The 23,530-nt window shown below is 36.3% G+C and overlaps 1 protein-coding gene across 8 annotated transcripts; it reads right to left on the reverse strand.

The window, feature by feature from the left end:
- LOC118273537 (chymotrypsin-2) lies at positions 1-22,766 on the reverse strand. Of its 8 annotated transcripts, none has more exons than XM_050693287.1 (4): positions 20,879-21,031; positions 8,968-9,433; positions 8,675-8,817; positions 1-348 (listed from the first exon to the last, which is right to left on the reverse strand). In XM_050693287.1, the coding sequence occupies exons 1-4, from the start codon at positions 20,890-20,892 to the stop codon at positions 165-167; spliced, it is 807 nt and encodes a 268-aa protein (XP_050549244.1). In that variant the 5' UTR covers positions 20,893-21,031; the 3' UTR covers positions 1-164. The 8 variants fall into 8 exon arrangements, with proteins under 8 accessions (XP_050549244.1, XP_050549255.1, XP_050549248.1 ...); XM_050693298.1 differs by lacking the exons at positions 8,675-8,817; positions 8,968-9,433 and adding exons at positions 2,864-3,006; positions 5,875-6,278 and having other exon boundaries at positions 20,826-20,981; XM_050693291.1 differs by lacking the exons at positions 8,675-8,817; positions 8,968-9,433 and adding exons at positions 5,634-5,776; positions 5,875-6,278 and having other exon boundaries at positions 20,826-20,980.
- Between the last annotated feature and the right edge of the window lie 764 nt (positions 22,767-23,530).

Consider the following 23,530-nt stretch of genomic DNA (forward strand, 5'->3'; position numbering starts at 1 on the left):
TACCCACAAATCCCAGCGATTCAATTTTATTCGTAGATAGGTATTTTATAAGGCTAAGGCTAAGTTCAGATAAACGCCGTAAAGTCTCGCCGTACGGTACAAGATAAGCAAGCGACCAGTATCGTCTACAACACTGCCACGCTCCGCCCCGCGATACTCGCCTGCTACTTCTTAGGCCGCGACTTCGCATCTGGACAATAAAGTTTTTTCGCGTGTTCTTTGATCCAATCGTAGAAGTAGCCGGTGTCGGTGTAGACCACGAGACTCCGACTGACTAGCGGCACCTTGTAGGAGACGATCCCAATCTGGATGAAGCCCCTCACGACCAGGGCGCTACCGGAGTCACCACTGGAACAAAAATAACAAATTAATACACACCAGAAATAACAAATTTGTACAGCACCGTATTATCCCTCTGGCAAACTAGACAAGCCTATGTCGCTAGTTTATAGGGGGCGCTGCGACACACAGGGACAATGGCGTCAAAAAAATTAGGGGTGCTAGAGCGCCCTCTAGGTTTAATCCACCTCTGCTTCTGTATTCATAATTCTATTTTTCAAGATTCAGGTTTTACTAATTTTTTTTTAACCTTTATTTATTTACAGGGTTTTTTCTTAAAAGAAAACGACACCCCGATTATTGAAGACAGAATAACAAAAACAGACACTTATAATAGACTTAGGATTAAGTTAACCTACCCGCAACCTAGTACCCACAATAATAATATTAATAAGAATTCTGGCCTCATCCGACAATGGCGAAGCCAGAATGCTATTATAGTAACCTACACTGTAATCGTCGACGTCAAAGGCGTGACGTCTTTGAGCCTCAATACGTCTGCACTCGGCGAGGATATGATACACGTCTTCGACCACTCCGCAAACAGCACAATTGGAAACCAATTGTGCTGTTTGCGTATGGCGTAATAAACTTAGTATAACTTAGTTGACAAATTCCATTAATTGTAATATACTTAGTACAACTATTTTCTTTTTTGGGAAATATATAGACATTATGTACTGATTAACAGATATTATAAAACAATAACATAGCCAACACTTAGTTCAAAAGTTTCCACGCTTATACTATACATTCGCGCTTTCTGCTGTCGCTAATTCTGCATAGGTATATTCTCTTTACTCGTTTCATTAAACTTCTCATAAATACCGTTTTTATGACAATTTTATTAACGAATATTGATTTGCAATTCAATCACCGCGTTGCGTTATCAAATCAGGTGAAGCGTATTTTATTAGTTTGGTGACGTCGACAATTTGTCAGAAACTTCAATAGGAGCAATAATTACGGAGTATAAAAGTTCAACCAGAGCAATGACAAAATGTTTTGGAACAACAATAGTTGCATAAAAAATTAAAATCAATTAATTATCTGTAACCGTTATATTTATAAATAAATAAACGTGAATGGTAAAAATAGACCGAATTGTCTGCTCTTAAACATCCACCCGCATATACTCCAGTTCATCTGTGATCATGGCGCTTGCAACGGTGCCGAAATATCGGAATCTCATAGACATAAATTAACATGGTAAATATCTCGTCTTAAGTTCTAATGTTATTCTTTAAAGACTAACATTTTTGAGAAAAATCCAAATTGAGAAAACACTTGATATTTTCAGCTTTGTTCCTTTATTATAAATTTTGACACACACTAATTTGTATTATTTCAATTCAAATATCTACTTTGACTGGACTGTTCCGACCTCCAAACATAGTTAGTTAAGTTAGTAAGTTAGTTGGAAAATTAAACTTTACTTTAAGTTGAAGTGTATAACAACTGATAAAAGTTTAAGAAAATAATATATTTTTATAAGATTTTCTGTGGGATATCTTAACTATTCATATTTTTCTTTGTCTGGTAATTTGTAATGAAAAGTTCATCACGCACTAACTATCATCATACATAGTAATCAACATGTATGATAACATAGTGATCACCAAAAATTACAATATTATAATTTTAAGACAGTTTAATGAAATATAAGGGATTGTAATAAATATAAAATAAATTAATACCTAATTTCTTTCGAACCTTTCGTAATTGAAAAGTTAATTTATTTTTATGACGTTCATATTCGCTAAATACGAATTAAAAATTCCGATTGCGAATATCAACAAATGTGCGAACAGTCGCGAATGCGAATAAAAATTAGTAAAATTTATAGTGAAACCAAATGATAACTATAAATAATTGTCATTTAAATACTCGTAAGTACGATTTTATTAATACCTACTACCTTTTTTTTTTTTTTGAGGGGGGAATATCATCCAATGACTTTTCTCGCCTTGGGCGAGGCGAGAGGGAGTGTCAGACTCTTACTGACTAAAAACCACCCCGTTCCTTCTCCTGCTTTTCGAGCCGGAGCCCCGGTAAACTCGCTAGGTAGTCCGCAGCTCCGGATCAGGCATCAGCCCTGCTGGGCCCCATCTGTGGCTCTTTGAGGCGCGCGCGGAACGCGACGCGCCGCACGCACGGGTCTGGTTCTGTTCGGGCTGTGAGCTACCCTTGCTCGCCGTCCGCAGGCCCGCAAATACCTACTACCTACGCTGTGTTTTTGATCTTACTTGATTTGATATTACACATACACAGCTTGATCAAATTCATAAATTTTTTGTCGAATATTTCGGCAAACTAGTGTTACCTACCTAATGTAAGTAATCAGAGCACAGGAGTTACAAGTGCGTTTCCAGTATTTTTGAGGGAGGGAGAGGGAGGGGCGTATTTCATCGCCATTGACCTCACTCACACGTCGGTATATATCGGTAATCTAAACCTAATTTATGAATGACTCTCTCACGTGACATGAACGTAATAATTATCTTCTTACCTACTACATACTTACTAACTAGTATATATATTACTATCCCCATTACTTCCGCAGATAGCACCTTTTGGCAAGCCCCAGGTTAGTTGTATGCATGCGTCTCTCTTCCATACATATTGATCGATATACTTAAGAATTTTATCCCTCTTATTATTAATTTCCTGAAAAAAAATGTCACAGATTGGAGTGAGTTGACTTGCTGGCCGCTTCACTACAAATAAAATGTACAATATGGAATATTTATGGAAGTTACACAAAAATACTTACGTCATAACGACCCCAACCAGCTACTTGCGCTTTTTCAAAATAAGGTGGGTTTGCCACGACAGCAATGCGTTTAATGTTTGACTCAAATTCTATAGTAGAGGTAATTATCGCCAATCCTATGTCATTTGATACCTTGTAAGGATTATAATCCTTGTGTAGACTATAAGATTTTACCATGCTTGAAAAGCCCTTTTTCCTGTTAACATGTCCCATATTAACAGAAATTTTACTTTTTGGTGGACAGTTATACAAGCAGTGCGCTGCTGTTAATATGATTTTTTGGTTTAAAATGGAGCCGCCGCAGGTCCAAACCATCTTTCTATTCTTTCTATGGCATTGCGCTGCGATACACACAGAGTGAGGAAATTCAGTTATGTCAGCTTTCTTGCCTCCGACCACATTACCTTCCATGGCGCTTTCCACGGCTTTCAAACTCAAGAGAGTAACAACAAAATACCTTATATGTATCATGACTGTACTAACAGCACGCCTGCGTACTGAGTGAACGTCAACTGCTTGCACAAACTCTTATCTCTTCATTAATCGTTTGACTAAGTCGTTACTACTTTATGGATTCATAAAAACGACTTCGCACTAATACTAGTTTTTAAGATAGATTCGCGTCTGTAATATTATTTTGGACTATTTTTATTAGAGCAGGTGCAGGTGCAACATGTCCAAAGCTATTATTTAGTTTTATTTTATGTAAATATATTTTTTTATCTATAAGTATCAGTATTCAATTGCATATTAATCAAGATGATACAAAAATCACTTCTGTCCTCCACTTGAATGCTTGTCCGGTCCTTGATTTTCTCAATTGACCATACTACCGAGTAACCGAGTAACGACCAAGTAACAATCCACAAATTAAAAATCCCTTAATGGCCGGTAACACACAACTCCTCTAGTGTTGCCAGTATATATATATATATAGGTAAACTATAGTCGTAACGAAATATATGTGTATTCACATTCACACTAATATTATACTAAGTTAAAAATTTTGCAAGTCCGAAGGGTAGGAATAGACAGGTGAACTGAAAATATTTAAAACCACTATTTCCAATAAGGCTTTTGCTTGACTTGTAAACGAAACCCGAGTACCGAGGTAATCATTTACCTATTTTCTATGAAAATGACACGGCCACACAGAAAATAATTGAGGTAACCGGAGCCCCAATATTACTGGAACTGCTCTTATACTATTTGCGCGACAATATTTAAAACGATAGAAATATTCGCTGCTGTTAGCAATATACACTGGTCAATTATAGATGCGTCATACCCAAAACGTCTTGTGCTTGTTTCCATATCACACCCAATATACACGCAGAAAGATGCAATTAACAATAAAGAGCATTTTTACACATTTGAAATGGCGTAATAAACTTAGTGCAATGAAATAATAATGTTAACATCATTTCATTATCCGGAGCTGCGGACTACCTAGCGGGTTTAGCGGGGCTCCGGGTCGAAAAATAGGAGAAGGAACGGGGTGGTTTATAGTCAGTAAGAGTCTGACACTCCCTCTCGCCTTGCCCAAGGCGGGAGAAGTCATTGTATGATATTCCTCCCTCAAAAAAAAAAAATATCATTTCATTAAATTGCAATACACTTAGCACAATACCACGCAGGTGTATTATGATAGCAAACTATCTTCTATTAACCTACTGCGTATATTCTGGAGTTAACTCCCCACTTGCTTCATAAAATTTCTCATAAATATCGTTGTTATGACAACTTCATGATCGAATAAATTTTAACTTGCAATTCAATTACCGCGTTGCGTTATCAAATCAGGTGAAGCGCATTTTATTAGCTTGGTGACGTCGACAATTTGTCAGAAACTTCAATAGGAGCAATGATTACGGGGTACAATAGTTCAACCAGAGCAATGATATTTTTTTTTGGAACAACAATAGTTGCATAAAAATTTAAATCGATCAATTATCTGTTACCGTTATATTTATAAATAAATAAACGTGAATGGTAAAACAAATATATTAAAAACTATTTTTTTTTTAAATCCAGTACGCTTGATATTTTGAGCTTCGTAAGTACGTTTTTATGAATACCTACCTACAACCTACGCTGTGTTTTTATCAGTTTTATTCTTAAAATTACTTATTTTATCAAACTTGATGGTTGATATTTAAATGACTTCCCGGTTAACTCTTTTTATGATCCACAAATTGTTGTTTTGGGTTTGAGGGTCATGTGTGTAAACTTGTTTGTTGGTAAACGCACCCATGGCACAAAAGAAAATCCTAGTGTGGGGCAAAGTTTTATTTTAAAGAAAAAAAAATATTACACATACACAGCTTGATCGAATTTATACATTTTTTGTCGCATATTTCGGCAAACTAGTGTTACCTACCTAAGTAAGTAATCAGATGTAAGTAATCAGAGCACAGGAGTTACAAGTACCAGTATTTTTGAGGGAGGGAGAGGGAGGGGTGTATTGAGTCTCTAGTAATCTCACTTACGCGTTGATATAACGTAATAATTATCTTCTTACCGACTAGAATATATTTCAGGATCCCCACTACTTCCGCAGATAGCACCTTTTGGCACTTTCTGGATTACTAGCAAGCATGCGTCTCTCTTCCATATGTATTGATCGATATACTTAAGAACATCATCCACCTTTTTATTTATTTCCTGAAAAAAAGTTTTGTCACAGATTGGAGTGAGTTGACTTGCTGGCCGCTGCACTACAAATAAAATTTATAATATGGAAGTTACACAAAAATACTTACGTCATAACGACCCCAACCAGCTACTTGCGCTTTTTCAAAATAAGGTGGGTTTGCCACGACAGCAATGCGTTTAATGTTTGGCCCAAATTTAATAGTAGAGGAAATTACCGCCAATCCTATGTCATTCGATACTTTGTCAGGATTATAATCCTTGTGTATACTATAAGATTTTACCATGCTTGAAAAGCCCTTTTCCCTGTTGACATGTCCCATATTAGCAGAAAATGTACTTTCTGGTAGACAGTCATACAAGCAGTGCGCTGCTGTTAATATGATTTTTTGGTTTAAAATGGAGCCGCCGCAGGTCCAAAGCCGCAGACTATCCTCTTTAAGACATTGCGCTGCGATACACACAGAGTGAGGAAATTCAGTTATGACAGCTTGCTTTCCTCCGACCACAAATTCTTCCATGGCGCTTTCCACGGCTCTCAAACTCAAGAGAGTAACAACAAAATACCTTATATGTATCATGACTGTACTAACAGCACGCCTGCGTACTGAGTGAACGTCAACTGCTTGCACAAACTCTTATCTCTTAATTAATCGTTTGACTAAGTCATTACTACTTTATGAATAAAATAAAAAAAACTAATTTGTACAAATATTAGTTTTTTTTTATTAGGAAAATTATTTTGGACTATTTTGTTGGAACTACAAGTCCACAGCTAATGATTTATTTAGTCGTTTTAACAAAATGAAAAAAGAGCAGACATGGCCAAGATTTTATGTAAATATTTTTATTTGTTATCTATAAGTATTCAAGTGCATATTAATCAAGGTGATACAAAAATCACTTCTGTCCTCCACTTGAATGCTTGTCCGGTCCTTGATTTTCTCAATTGACCATACTACCGAATGACCAAGTAACGTCCAAGTAACAATCCACAAATTAAAAATCCCTTAATGACCGGTAACACACAACTCCTCTAGTGTTGCCTGTATTGGGCTCGCTGACATTGCAGCGGTAAGTCCTCAGGGATGTGGTCGGCGACGGCGACCTCTCGCGCCCGACACTGGTTCAGGCCATGGTGCGGAGCGAGAGGGACTAGGATGCCGTCTCCTCCTTCTGCGAAGCAGTCATGCTAGCTAAGGAGGAGGCGGGGCGCGTGAGAGAACAAACCTCCTCACGCCCCAGCCGTCGCGAGAGACACTCCGGGCGTCGGGGATCGCGTGACGATCTCCGGCCACCGTAAGTGCGGGTCTGCGGACGACGAGCAAGGGTAGCTCGCCGCCCGAACAGAACCAGACCCGTGCGTGCGCCGCGTCGCGTTCCGCGAGCGCCTTAAAGAGCCATCAGACCACCACAGATGGGGCCCAGTAGGGCTGATGCCTGATCCGGAGCTGCGGACTACCTAGCGGGTTTACCGGGGCTCCGGGTCGAAAAGCAGGAGAAGAAACGGGGTGGTTTTTAGTCAGTAAGAGTCTGACACTCCCTCTCGCCTTACCCAAGGCGGGAGAAGTCATTGGATGATATTCACTCCTCAAAAAAAAAAAGAAAGCGTTGCCAGTATATATATGTATATATAGGTAAACTATAGGCGTAACGAAATATATCTGTATACACATTCACACTAAAGACAGTAAAGAACAAAAAAAACATTGACAAAACATTTGAACTGAATGACTCTTTTAAATTAATAAGTATGTAATGTCATACGATGTGTGTAAGAGTTTCCATTTCGTGATAATTATTTTGTTATATACCGAGTTAAAAATTTTGCAAGTCCGAAAGGTAGGAATAGACAGATTTATTGAAAATAATTTCAACCAAAATTTCCAATAACTGCGTGTATTCCGAAGTTTAGCTTTTTACTTGCTTCATAAAATGTCTCATAAATACAGTTTTTATGACAACTTCATGATCAAATAAATTTTGATTTGCAATTCAATCACAGCGTTGCGTTATCAAATCAGGTGAAGGGCATTTTATTAGCTTGGTGACGTTGATAATATTTTGTCAGAAACTTCAATAGGAGCAATAATTACGGAGAATAACAGTTCAACCAGACCAATGATTTTTTTTTTTGGAATAAGAATAGTTGCATAAGAAATATAACCAATGAATTATCTGTGACCGTTATATTTATAAATGAATAAACGTGAATGGAAAAAAAATATTCTTTAAAAACTTACTTTAAAAAAAAAATATCAAAACACTTGTTATTTTTAGCTTTGTTCCTTTATTATAAATTTTGACACACACTAATTTGTATTATTTCAATTCAAATATCTACTTTGACTGGTCTGTTCCGACCTCCGAACATAGTAAGTTAGTTGGAAAATTAAACTTTACTTTAAGTTCAAGTGTATTAACTAATAAAAGTTAAAGAAAATAATATATTTTTATAAGATTTTCTGTGGGTATCTGGTTATCTTAACTATTCATATTTTTCTTTGTTTTTTAAGTTGTAATGAAAAGTTCATCACCCACTACCTATCTATATTTTTGGCACCGAACCATTATTAAGTACGATTTTATGAATACCACCTAAGCTGTCTTTTTTATCTTACTCGATATTCGATACTACACATACACAGTTTGATCAAATTCATTCATTTTTGTCGAATATTTCGGCAAAGTAATGGTAACTACCTAGATGGTAAGCAATCAGAGGAGAGAAGTTACGAATGCGTTACCAGTAAATTTGAGAGAGAGAGGGGAAGGGGCGTATTTAGTCTCTAGTAATCTCACTCACCCGTCGGTATACAACGCCAGCATTGCCGCGCTGGCACCGGTTATCTAAACTTAATTTTTGAATGACTCTCCCACGTGACATGAACGTAAAAATTATTTTCTTACCGACTAGAATATGCTTCAGGATCCCCACTACTTGCGCAGATAGTACCTTTTGACAATTTACTGATTAATTGCTTGCATGCGGCTCTCTTCCATATATATTGATTTACATACTTAAGAATGTTGTCCACCTTAAAATTTATTTCCTGAAAAGATTTTGTCACAGATTAGACTAGGTTGACTTGCTGGTCATTGCCCGAACTATGCACAGCAATAATTTAATCAAATATATCATTTAGTACAAATTAAATGTACAATTTGGAATATGTATATATAAGTAAGACAAAAATACTTACGTCATAAAGACCCCAACCAGCTATTTGCGCTTTCTCATAATAAGGTGGGTTTGCCACGACAGCAATGCGTTTAATGTTTGACCCAAATTTAATAGTAGAGTTAATTACCGCCAATCCTATGTCATTCGATATGTTTCCAGAATAATAATCCTTGTGTAGACTATAAGATTTTACAATGCTTGAAAAGCCCTTTTCCCTGTTAACATGTCCCATATAAGCACCAATTAAACTTCTTTCCGGTAGACAACCGTAGAAACAGTGCGCTGCTGTCAATATGATTTTTTGGTTCAAAATGGAACCACCGCAGATCCAAATAAAAGGATCCTCATAATCCTCTTCTTGACAAATCACTCCAAGAAACGCAGAGTGAGGAAAATCGGTTATGTCAGCTTTATTTCCTCCGACCACATTACCTTCCATGGCGCTTTCCACGGCTCTCAAACTCAAGAGAGTAACAACAAAATACCTTATATGTATCATGACTGTACTATCAGCACGCCTGCGTACTGAGTGAACGTCAACTGCTTGCACAAACTCTTATCTCTTAATTAATCGTTTGATTAAGTCGTTACTACTTTATGGATTCATAAAAACGATTTCGCACAAATACTAGTTTTTAAGATGGATTCGCGTCTGTAATACTATGTATTTTGGACTATTTAGTTGGAACAAGTCCACAGCTAATGATTATTTGGTTGTTTTAACAAAATGAAAAAAGAGCAGACATGCCCAAGATTTTATGTAAATATTAATAAACTAGCTTCTGCCCGCGACTTCGTCCGCGGAAAATTTCTTGTTTCAATTACGTACCAACGAACGAACGAACGTACGTTCAAGTTCGGTACTTACTTATTTAATTTAATGCTTCTCTATTTACAATATGGCTGTAGCTGCTAGACGCCGCGAGCGCTGAGCGCTAGTCTCCCTAAACCTCGTTTCAGAGTCATGCTGCCTTAAATCAGCGAGACGTTGCGCACGTTCAGCGCTAGTTTCTCAAGCACGGGCTCGCGATGCTGTCACATTTTGGCTAGCGAGTCGCTGTGAGCGCTCGGAGCTTGATTCTCTGACGCGTGCTTGCGAAATATGTTCTCTATTTCTCGAGAGGACCTGCTCATTTTCCGGGGCAGATTCTTTCGTACGGCGTACTCGAGCTGCTCTTGTCTGTGATGTCTGCCGGGACAGATGCGATTTCCTTTTAGGCATGCTCGTTTCTTTATTAGAAAACAAACTACACAGACTTGAAAAGAAAAAAAATTAACAATCGTAAAGAAATTACAATATTTACAGATTATTTCGAAGTACGAACTAATCGTACACCGAAATAAACGTATTGAATTTCCGTTTTTTTACAATTCAGAGAACCAATCAACGAAAATCCAAACGAAACGACTGAAACTAACAATAACAAACAACAATAACAGACTGACAATAATAGTTAAATTTGAACACCAACTCATGACAACGTCATAATTCGAGAGGGTCATCTATCCGTGGAAAATTTTAACACCGCGATTCAGAAAAAATACGTATTTGCAGAACGCCATCTATGGGTGAATAGATAAAACGAACGCACAAAGCGTGTTAATTGTGCTAGCGGCATTTTGCTTTTTAGTAATTTTACATTATCTCCGAAACTTTATGGCCTAATGACATACTGTAAATGGCACATCTTATCTGTATGATGTCCTTGTGATACTGAAATAATTTATTTTGATTATTTTGATTTAGATTTGATAATAATTAATATTTTGTTGATTAAATAATCAACCATAGTAAGTAAGCCGAAAAATTTTTGTTTTAAAACAATAAAAGACGTATAAATGATAAAATATAAAAGATAGAAATATGTTGTCACAGACTTTTTTGTAGAAATCATTAAGACAAACCAGATTGCCATACATTGTTTTCAATTTTAAGCAACTGTTTAGGCAGCGTATGCATATTATTCTGTTTTATGAGCTAGACAAAAGTTGTTATTGCTCGGTTAATATACATGTTATGAAAATAATTCATAGCCTTTAGCACTCAGGAATAATGTAGCTTTCTACCAGTGATGAAATTTTTAGGATTGGATCATTAGTTCCAAAGATTACCCATTACATACAAACTTTACCTGTTTACAATATTAGTATAGATAAATAAATAATATTTTAGTTTCTATATGATATTTATGTATATTTGTTATCTATAAGTATCAGTAGTTACTCAATTGCATATTAATCAGGATGATACCAAAATCACTTCTGTCTTCCACTTGAATGCTTGTCCGGTTCTTGATTTTCTCAATTGACCATACTACCGAGTACAGACAAGAGAACAATCCCCAAATTCTAAAAAATCCTAAATTTCATGTAATACAAAACTCCTCTAGTGTTGCGAGTATACTGTATGGGGTCTTTGAGGAGTGGCTAGAAAGGCGCCACGGCGTCCTCATCTACGGCCTGACGCATTGGCTTACTGTAATGTTAGCTTCGGTAGGTTCCTCTTTCTGATTGGGCGGGAGGAAACGCCCGTAGGTCACGGTGGAACATACGGTGGCGGTGTGCCCTGCGTGTCCTCAGGGATGTGGTCGGTGACGGCGACATCTCGGCCTGGATTCAGGCCACGGTACGGAGAAGGGGGACTAGAATGCCGTCTCCTCTTTCTGCGAAGTAGTCACACTAGCTATGGAGGAGGCTGGGCGTGTGAAGGAACGAACTTCCTCACGCTTCAACCGCCACGAGAGACACTCCAGGCGTCGGGGATCGCGGGGCGATCTCTGGCCACCGGAAGTGTGGACGGCGAGCAAAGGGAGCTCGCCGTCTGACCAGAACCAGACCCGTGCGGCGGCGTACGGTACGGCGCGTCGCGTTTCACGCGCGCCTCAAAGAGCCATGAAACCACCACAGATGGGACCCAGTAGGCCTGATGCCTGATACGAAGCTGCGGACTATCTAGCGGGGTTACCAGGGCGAAAAGCAGGAGTAGGAACGGGGTTTTAGTCGGTAAGAGTCTGGCGGGAGAAGTCATTGGATGATTATTCCCCCTTAAAAAACGGTATGGGAAAACTTCTTATGACTTAAATTAAACATTTAAACTGAAAAATTTACGAACTAGAGCCTGTAGGTAAGAAAAAGTGCATTTTTCTCTTTGAACTAGTTTCAACACTCTTTACAAATATGGCATTGCAACAACCGCACCGCATGTCCCTAACATTTCAAGACAACCAACGACATTAGAGATCTTCTGTGATCAAGGAACATGGAGCTGTTCATACGTAATTTAATACTTGATTATGTAAAGGCTCTTTTGTACATTTAACATGGCGTAATAAACTTAGTGTAATGAAATAATAATGTTATTGTCAAAGTCAAATCATTTATTCCAATTAAATCATATACTTAGGTACTTTTGCAACGTCAGTATCATTTCATTAAATTGCAATACACTTAGAACAATACCTCGCACATCTAGTATGACGATAGCAAACTATCTTCTAACCTACCGCGTGTAATCCGAAATTTAACTCCTTACTTGCTTCATAAAAATTCTCATAAATACCGTTTTTATGACAACTTCATGATCAAATAAATTTTGATTTGCAATTCAAATAACCGCGTTTCGGTGTCAAATCAGGTGAAGCGTATTATATTAGCTCGGTGACGTCGACAATTTGTCAGAAACCCAAATAGGAGCAATAATTACTGATAATAACGGTTCAACCAGAGCAATGATAACATTTGTTGCAATAACAAGTGTTACCATTGCTTTGGTTACATTATTTTGACAATTTTATTTCTTTGAAGCGCGACAGGCACATATCCTCATTACGACAATTCTACAAAAGCAAATTATTTCGGTTTTTAATTTAATAAATTATTTTAAATACTTATTAAAAAAAAAAGATTTTGCATACTGTATTTTAGACATTTTCTAGTTTTCTTTTTAGAAATCGTATGTAAAAATAGATAACGTAACAAACCAGTGTAAGTACCTATTATAAACGCTCCTCAGCAATAGCGTTATCTTTTTGCAGTCCAAACATCGAGATATTAAAAAAAAAACTTGGTATCTTTTACACAATATTATTTTCCTCAAAAGCAATTGTTATAACGAAAAAGTAATATTACAATACTCTTGACCGTAGTTCCGCCAACAGTTAAAAATCCCATTGGTTTTTTCGCCTTTTTCGACCGCCTCCTCGGAATCATCAAATGTCATTTAAAGAATTCAAGCCCGTTCTATTTTCGTTTATTGATCTATGGTCAATACGAAGAAGTTACACAAGAAATCACCCCATCTTCCAAGCTCAGCGTGTCGAGCCAGTGCTGCTGCTGCCGCAAGCGGCGGAAGTATAAAAGCCTAATTAGTAATTATACTTTCAAACCGTTTGGGGTTGAAATTTTAGGGCCGTGGGGTCCAAGTGCACATCTCCTTTACAAAGATATTGTGAAGAGGATGGTTGACACTTCAGGTTACCGAAAGTCTGGCTACTACCTTGGTTAAGTATTGCCATTCAACGTGGCAATGTTGCCAGTTTTTTAGGGACCCTACCTCACGACTCGGATGAGAATTATTTTTTCGACACCTTAAGTTAAGTGTTATGGTATTTTTAAGTTGTAAATATTTTAGTTATAGATATTATTATTGTTTAATTATTATGATTTTTTTGTACCTAAGTATAGTAGAGAGAGCGAAGGGCATTGTTGATTAGAGCTAATATGATAGCTCGCAGGTTTGCTCGTTGCTCTCCCTGTGTAAAAATGACCTTGTTTCGTGCATTTTGTTCTTCGTTTTACACGTGCAGCCTGTGGGCTTCATATACTCAGAAATCGTACAGTGCCCTTCGCGTTCAGTATAATAACGCGTTCCGAGTGTTGGTGGGGCTGCCACGCTTCTGTAGCGCATCAGGGATGTTTGCTGAGGCTCGCGTCGACTGTTTTTACGCCACTATGCGGAAACGTTGCGCATCCCTGGTGCGCCGGGTGCGGGACAGCCCCAACATAATTTTGCGTTGTGTGGCGAGTAGGCTCTATTGTGCGTACGTGAATCGCTGCTGCAAGCTCTCCTCGTCAGTGTTGTGCCTGTACCTTCGATTCACGAAATAATTTTGTTTTGATTTAGGTTTAGTACTAACGTAGGTTTAAGGAAGATTGTTACTAACCAGATTGAGCTTCTTTGCTTTTAAATAAACATAAATAAAAAAAATGTTATAGTTTCTTAATATTAATGTTTCTAAGTTATAAATAAAAAAATCCATGTATTTATTTGACTAAGTAGTTGTTGTATTTGTTCTAGGTATCCATCGTATACGACATATTGTCACCATTGCGGAGGTGACCTGGATTCCGCACAGCACACGCTCGAGGAGTGCCCAGCGTGGACCTCTGAGCGGCGGGTCCTTGTCACCAGGATCGGGCGAGATTTGTCTCTGTCAGCAGTAGTTAAGGCTATGTTGGCAGAGACAGAAAATTGGAGGGAAGTGGCTTCCTTTTGTGAGACTGTAATGTCCCAAAAGGATGCTGCTGAGCGGGATCGCGAGAGGGCCGATCCTGCTCGTAGAAGGCGTCGAGGAGGCAACCGCCTTGACGCCTAATACGCCGAAATTCCGCTTGTATCAATACAGTTTCTTGTTTTGAGTGCCAACTTAACTTTATTTTATATTTTTTAAATAATTGTATATTTTATTTTATATTTACATTTTTGTGATTTTTCGGACCCGGATATAGGGAGACTTTCGATAGATTTTTTTGGCAAAACTAAAAGTCGTATCGATGCCGGATTTTCGATGTGATGCTTAGAATGATATATACTACCGGAAACTGGGGATACTTTGATCAATTTTCAACTTTATATGATTCTAGCATTCTCATTTTTAGCGAGATTATTATTATTTAAAAGTATAATAATCGGTTTTTGTATAGATTTGAATAAGCTAATTTTAACATGCAAAATTTTAATTATTCTAAGAAAAAATATTAAAATGTAAGCGATCAAAGTTAAACCGTGAGTGGGAATACTTTGATCACCCATGTTTTTACTATGGAATTCGAACGTAGACTCGAAACGATACTACGGAAAAAAATAATCGAAAAAATCGACCGATAATTTTTCATTTTATAAGCATTTTAATGCTTTGGGGTAACTTTGATCATATAAATAAAACAGATTTTACTCTAATCAGTCTTTATTTCACAACTTACGAACATAATTTGTTTTTACTTGAAAATAAGCAATAGTTTAACTATCAAATCACAGAAAATTGTATTCTAATCAGTTCTTTTCTTATTTTTAAATTAAATTACTAAGCACAATGTCTACTCAGTAAACAACAATCAACATTCCCTATTAATTGGCAGTATTTCGACACCTGATTGGCGCTTATTATGAAACTTATCTAAATATATACAGGGTTAAAGGGTAAGTCGACCTAAATCCTTTAAGACGTGATAGTTTACATCATTCCTGACTGATTTGACCATGGGACCCCATATCCCAAACTTAACCGTTTTCAAATTATCGGCATTTTAACTTTTTTGATAAAATTTCCCATTTTTTTGGCAATTTCTCCCTTGTGAGTCCGTGTGTTCGGGCGGTGAGCTACCCTTGCTCGCCGTCCGCAGGCCCGCACTGGACACTAATTATCCCAATAAGTGGATCGGGAGAGGCGGACCTGTACCGTGGCCAGCTAGAAGTTCAGACCTGACCCCTATGGATTTTTATGTGTGCGCCTCAAAGAGCCATCAGACCACCACAGATGGAGCCCAGTAGGGCTGATGCCTGATCCGGAGCTGCGGACTACCTAACGGGTTTACCGGGGCTTCGGCTCGAAAAGCAGGAGAAGGAACAGGGTGGTTTTTAGTCAGTAAGAGTCTGACACTCCCTCTCGCCTCGCCCAAGGTGGGAGAAGTCATTGGATGATTTTCTCCACTCAAAAAAAAAGCCACTCCCTGACACTCCTTCTGAAGTGAAGTGAACCAGTTTGTTTTATTTTGTTATCTGACTCAAGTTAAATTTGAAGCTTAAATATCGATATTCTTATTACTACCTTGTAGTACTTCATCGATGTTTTGGGAAAGAATTTTGGCAAATTATTCCCTATCATGTTATACCTTATCAGAAAGCTGAAGAATTGTAGATATTTTAACGCACATTTGCAGAACAGTTGTCATAGACTTTTTTAAATATCTTACAAAGAAAAACAACTTATCACAAATTTATTTACTTTTTTTAACATTCGATCGTCTGCTACGACTCAGTTGGTACAGTTATTTACAGTTTTAGTTTTCTAAATAATAAAGCAACTAATCTACTACACAAAAAAGCAAAAACAAAACAAAATTTAGTCACCAAACACAAAACAAGGGAGAAATTGCCAAAAAAATGGGAAATTTTATCAAAAAAGTTAAAATGCCGATAATTTGAAAACGGTTAAGTTTGGGATATGGGGTCCCATGGTCAAATCAGTCAGGAATGATGTAAACTTTCACGTCTTAAAGGATTTAGGTCGACTTACCCTTTAACCCTGTATATATATCTATACATATAATAAAATCGTAGAAAAGTGCTGTCTGTACATTGAAAATAAAAATAAAAAAAATAGCAGGGGTTATTGTTATGTCGATGTCGAACCCAAAAATGTAATTAACTTTTTTTTGTCTGTTTGTCTGTTTGTCTGTTTGTCTGTTTGTCTGTTTGTCTGTTTGTCTGTTCGTCTGTGCGCGCTAATCTCAGAAACGGCTGATCCGAGTTGGATGCGGTTTTCACGAATATATTGTGGGATGCTTAAATTTACATTTAGTGTTTGTTTCATGTCAATCGGTTCATAAATAAAAAAGTTATGTCAAATTAAAGAATCACGTCGAACATTCTATGCTTATACCATTAATCTCCGCAACTATTTGACGGATTTGGTTGAAATTTGGTACAGATATAGTTTAGAACCTTAGAAAGGACATAGATATATTTTTATTTCAAAAATCAAAAAATAAAATCTATACATATAATAAAATCGTAGAAAAGTGCTGTCTGTACATTGAAAATAAAAATAAAAAAAATAGCAGGGGTTATTGTTATGTCGATGTCGAACCCAAAAATGTAATTAACTTTTTTTTTGTCTGTTTGTCTGTTTGTCTGTTTGTCTGTTTGTCTGTTTGTCTGTTCGTCTGTGCGCGCTAATCTCAGAAACGGCTGATCCGAGTTGGATGCGGTTTTCACGAATATATTGTGGGATGCTTAAATTTACATTTAGTGTTTGTTTCATGTCAATCGGTTCATAAATAAAAAAGTTATGTCAAATTAAAGAATCACGTCGAACATTCTATGCTTATACCATTAATCTCCGCAACTATTTGACGGATTTGGTTGAAATTTGGTACAGATATAGTTTAGAACCTTAGAAAGGACATAGATATATTTTTATTTCAAAAATCAAAAAATAAAAATAAGAAATAAATTATTTATTAATAATTCTATGTCGATCGTTACACGACTTCGGTTCATGTTATTGTTTTAATTTATCGAAAAAAAGTAAATAAAATAATAGTAAAAAGGTATGAAAAAAATAATATCAATATAATAAAACATTTAGTACAAAGAAAATGCTCTAACGGAGTATAGATAATTCTATGTCGATCGTTACACGACTTCGGTTCATGTTATTGTTTTAATTCATCGAAAAAAAGTAAATAAATAGTGAAAAGGTATGAAAAAAATAATATCAATATAATTAAACTTTTAGTACAAAGAAAATGCCCGAACGGAGTATAAATAAATAATCCAAGTTGTCTTTATCCTCGATAGATGGCGTTGGGATCGAAATAGATCGCGCTATGGTTTCGTTACATTCATTTAGTTGGGTATCGGCCGAGCGTTTCGGTACTATCGTAGAAAAAGTGTATTATCAGTCGTATGATTATTTGTCTGTAGTGGTCCTGCTGTTTCGTATATTCTAAATTGGTTTCGTTGTATTTGTCAATTAATAAGTTTATTTGTTGGGTTTTCCTGGTTTTTTGGTTAAACTATTTAACGTAGGTTTAGTTTGATATCGATTATTAGTAGTTACTGTAGTTAGTTTTTTTAATAAAATTGTAAGTCTATTTTTTTTTTATTAGATTAGATTTAAGTCGTTTCTTTTAAATTATTTAGTTTAAGCTTGGTTATTATAGCATAGAGGATAGGTTGTAAGATAGTTTCTTTTTTAGTTGTTATAAATTCGTAATTCGTAGCTTTCTTTAGTTTTAAGTTAGTTTAAGTCCGTTTTTAAACTTTTTTCAATGCCCTAAGTGAGTATACATCTATTAAATTCAAACGCAGAGCTCATTATGTTGATTTTTGAAGAGTTCCCTGGAATATCTTCCACATCTCATTTTTGAAGAGATCCCGCGAGATCGGGAACTATGTGGTTAAAACCAAAAATTTGCCGGAAGTCACTATTCCACGCGAACGAAGTCGCGGGCAAAAGCTAGTATATATATAACTTCGGGATGACTAAAAATAGCTTGAGCACTTGGAGTTCTAGTAAAGTTTCCTTTGTATTTATTGTACAGAGTACCAAAAGGAACATCATATTCTCTGGGTGCAGCCCGTAAAGACATAGCTCCTGTCACTACTCTTGACAAAGCTTCATTTAATAGTTCGTCACTGTAGTTTATATATCTTCTCGTTCCGGGTTTTTTTTTGTAATCTCGCGGCATGATGTTTCTGAAGCAATAGATAAATAATAATATAAAGAATCATAAGAATCGGATAAAAGTAGTTAACCACACCCTTACTTTAAAACGTAGGTACCTTGATCACCGATCAATCTCACCCAGCCTGTTGATCAATGTCACCCCGTGTTAATTTTTTGCCAATAATACAAGCAAATTTTGAGGTTAGGAAATTACAATATTTTTTTATAGTTCACAAATTAAAGTTAAACTAACCCAATATACATTGAATTATGCCTATACACAAAGCAAATTAGTTACGGATAAAGTTTTGCAGGCTTTAAAAAATATTATTAGGTAGTTACTCACCTTTTCAATTGTTTTATGCAAAACTAGCCGCTGCACTCGCCTATACTTCTAAGGGAACGATGGCTGACGATCAGTGTTGCCAACACACAAAAAAAAGTGGGCTAGTGCGTTCCGTTTTCTCAATATTTGCACTTAAGTTTCTAAAAGAAGTTTCGATCAATGTCGCCCCGCGGTTTAAAGTAACCCCATTCTACCAGTAACGATTTTAACAATAAAAAGGGCATGAGACAAAATCGGGTTTTCTAAAACACTGTGCGACAGCATTATCACACTGGCGCTGGTTTTTTAAACTTAATTTATAAATGACTCGCCCACGTGACATGAGCGTAATGATTATCTTCTTACCGACTAGAATATATTTCAGGATCCCCACTACTTGCGCAGATAGCACCTTTTGGCACTTTCCGGATTACTTGCACGCATGCGTCTCTCTCCCAAACGTGTTGCTCGATATACTTAAGAAATTCATCATATACTCCATTTATTTCCTAAAAAGAAAGTTTTGTCACAGATTGGAGTAAGTTGACATAGTGGCCACTGCACTACAAATAAAATGTACAATTTGGAATATGTATATGTTACGGTAAATCTGATTAATTGAAAATTATTAATAATTTTCCAAAATTATTAATAATAACCACACGTTTTAGTAAAAGTGAATAATCGATCGAAATTTATTACTTTTAGTAGTGATTATTAATAATTCACGACACATATTGGTGAAAGTAATAAAATAAATATAAACCCTATGTTTTTTGACCAGCAGGTATTTATTTATAATATTAAACACCGTCTTACGATTATATTAATTAGAGATCACACAAACAAGGTTACTTGTACTTGGTTTTAACCGAAAGGACAACAAATTCACATATATTATATAACTAGAATATTAAATAGTGCTCTTCTAGGGCGAGTAGGGGTAGCTCGCCGCCCGACCGGAATCAGAATCGTGTGTGCGGCGCGTCGAGTTCTGCGCGTGTAAAATTCTTGTAAAATCTAATCTACCATCAAACTTATGCAGAAAAGTCTATCGTGGTACATGAAATTGTAACAAAAATAAAATTAAACAATTATTGTATCATTAACAAAATCAACACGAATCCTAAAAGCAATCATCAATAATCATATTTGGTTTGCCTGTAAATCTTCTGTAGCACCTATAAAAGCATCAAAGTAAAATTTTAAAAGTATTATCATAGAATTCAACAAATATTTGTTGTGCAAGTACAATATATTGCCTTTTAAATTGAAATAAAAATAACATATTGGCCACTTATCACATTTATCACTACTAGGGTAAAATTATTAATAATAAGCGACAAATGTGATTAATTTATCACTTTTACCTCGAGTTTCGGTAATTATTAATAATAGTAGATAATTATTAATAATTTTCAATTATTCACTCTTACCGTAACATATATATAAGTTACACAAAAATACTTACGTCATAAAGACCCCAACCAGCTATTCGTGCTTTTTCAAAATAAGGTGGGTTTGGCACGATAGCAATGCGTTTAATGTTTGGGCCAAATTTTATAGTAGAGGTAATTATCGCCAATCCTATGTCATAAGATACCTTTTTAGAAGTATAATCCTTGTGTATACTGTAAGATTTAACTATGCTTGAAAAGCCCTTATCTCTGTTGACATGTCCCATATTAGCAGCAATTTTACTTTCCGGTAGACAGCCGTACAAGCAGTGCGCTGCTGTCAATATGATTTTTTGGTTCAAAATGGAACCACCGCAGATCCAACTAGAAGGAGCCTCATAATCCTGTTCTTGACAAATCACTCCAAGAAACGCAGAGTGAGGAAATTCAGTTATGTCAGCTTGCTTTCCTCCGACCACATTACCTTCCATGGCGCTTTCCACGGCTGTCAAACTCAAGAGAGTAACAACAAAATACCTTATATGTATCATGACTGTACTAACAGCACGCCTGCGTACTGAGTGAACGTCAACTGCTTGCACAAACTCTTATCTCTTAATTAATCGTTTGACTAAGTCATTACTACTTTATGGATTCATAAAAACGATTTCGCATAAATACTAGTTTTTAAGATGGATTCGCGTCTGAAATATTATTTTACAATATTTTATTAGAACAGGTGCAAGTGCAACAAGTCCACAGCTATTATATTGTTTTATTTTTTATATTTTATGTAAATATCTTTATTTGTTATCTATAAGTATCAGTATTGAAGGCTTGTCCGGTCCTTGATTTTCTCAATTGACCATACTACCGAGTAACCGAGTAACGACCAGGTAACAATCCACAAATAAAAAATCCCTTAATGGCCGGTAACACACAACTCCTTTAGTGTTGCCAGTATATATATATACATATATATATATATATATATATATAGGTAAACTATGGGCGTAACGAAATATATCTGTATTCACATTCACACTAAAGTGAGTAAAGAACCAAATGAAAAATGACAAAATATTCGAACTTGACATACCCCAGTCTTTAATGAGTCTTCGTTAATAATATGTAATGACATACGATGTGTAAAAGTTTTCATTTCGTGACAATTATTTTGTTTCATACGAGTTAGACATTTTGCAAGTAAAACATCATTGTTTTTCTGTCGCTATAAAGATAAGATCCCTATAAATTGATAGTGCTTCCATTTTTATATTATCACCTATATGAAACCGGTGAACTGAAAATATTTAAAACCAACATTTCCAATAAGGCTTTGCCTGTCCCGTAAACGAAACCCAAGTATCGAGGTAATTATTTACCTATTTTCTATGAAAATGACATCATCACACGGAAAACCGACGTAAAATATATTGCATTGCCGCCTCATGTTTCGTCGTGTGAGTGAGGTTACCGGAGGGCCTATAACCCCAATGTTCCCAATCCCCGAATCCCCAACAACCCTCAAATTCCTCACCACCAAAAAGTCAAAAATACAATTTAACGCCTCTGGTGTTTTGGGTGTTCTACGGCGGTTGTTTACCATCAGGCGACCCGTCTGCCCGTTTAGTCATAAAAATGATACTTACCGAGCAATATAATCCGATTCCTGAATACTGTTCGCACACAAAGTGCCTATTGGCATGCCTAGAACTTGCTTTCTGCAAAAGCATTTATCTAACACTATCTGGTCGATCGACTTAAGGACGTTTGTCTGCGTTTCTTTTATTTCCTGTAAGTAATTAAAAAGCCAATTAGTGTAATACCCATGTATTTGGTTAAATACATTTTTAGGCCATACAATTTGTGGCGTTATAATTTCTTAAAAAAAGCTTACATCGGTATATCCCCATCCAGCAACCTGCGCCTTCTCAAAGTACGGCGGCTTCATCATCAAAGCTATCCTTTTCACGTTCACACTAAATCTGATTATTGTTCTAAGTGTCATCAGTGCAATATCATTAGCCGTTTTAACTGGATCATAATGCTCATGTATGAGATATGTTTTAACTGTGGACTTCGCGCCATGTGCTTTGTGACTATGGCCCACTGTCGTGCTGATGATAGTGTCGGGGCCGCAGCCAAATAAACAATGGGCTGCTGTTAGTGTAATCTTCTGGTTGACGATAGAAGCTCCACAAACAAAGTACGATGTCCGTTCCTCAGTCACACACTTTACACTCACAAACGCAGAATGTGGGAAGTTCGATATGGCAACGTATTCTCCTCCTCCTATCAGTAACATAATATTTGACTCAACAAACGATTTAAAGCATATTACGAATACAACAATTATTCTATCAATCATTTTGGATTGTTCGTTTTAGCCTTTGTTGATCACACTACATACGGTTGTCGATTAATAAACGTCTCAAATCGTTTTTTATTCCAATCGCTTAGATTTTTACGGACTATTAAACCTTTGGAAGCTGGTAGTAACATAGGTTAGTACCGTACACAGTTTCTTTTAGAGATTTAGTACAATAATATTATGACATCATTAGCCTTATGCTTAGCACATTAAAGGTGGACGCATTCTATCACTATCTATGACAGAATAGTAGAAACTATTACTATGTCCTTTTCATTTAAAAGTGATTAGAAGTTAATGAAATTTTACCAACGTCTGAATCAGAATTGTTATATTGTGAATATATTCATATTTCTTTTCCACTAGAATATTGTCTGTAATTTACTCACGATTCATGTTACAATTAACGCTATCTTTATACAAGTGAAACACAACAGCGTTCAATTTTCTCGATTATTCTAGAAGACAAAATAGCTGAAAACTAAAAACATCATAATTCAGTGTACACAATTATTTTTATTATCGTCGATCTAGGTAGCTAACGGTCGGTCGGTAGTTGGTGGTTATTGGAGATTTTATGATATAGCTAAGATTTATAACGCGGGGTATCGCGTCGCCCCGGGCCGATCCTATAAGTACCATACTTAAAGTAAACACCCTTCTAATAACTTAATACCATGCTTTACTTAGTGGTACGGAAATCTTACACTACTGTTGTAACAGATCTGTAGTCCCGATGTGATTATTGTATTTAGTTTTCGTGAACATTGGTGAGTTATTTATATTGTAGTACTACTCAAATTAAATCATAACTA

Source organism: Spodoptera frugiperda, chromosome 1 (assembly GCF_023101765.2).
Source record: "Spodoptera frugiperda isolate SF20-4 chromosome 1, AGI-APGP_CSIRO_Sfru_2.0, whole genome shotgun sequence".
NCBI classification, from domain to species: domain Eukaryota; kingdom Metazoa; phylum Arthropoda; class Insecta; order Lepidoptera; family Noctuidae; genus Spodoptera; species Spodoptera frugiperda.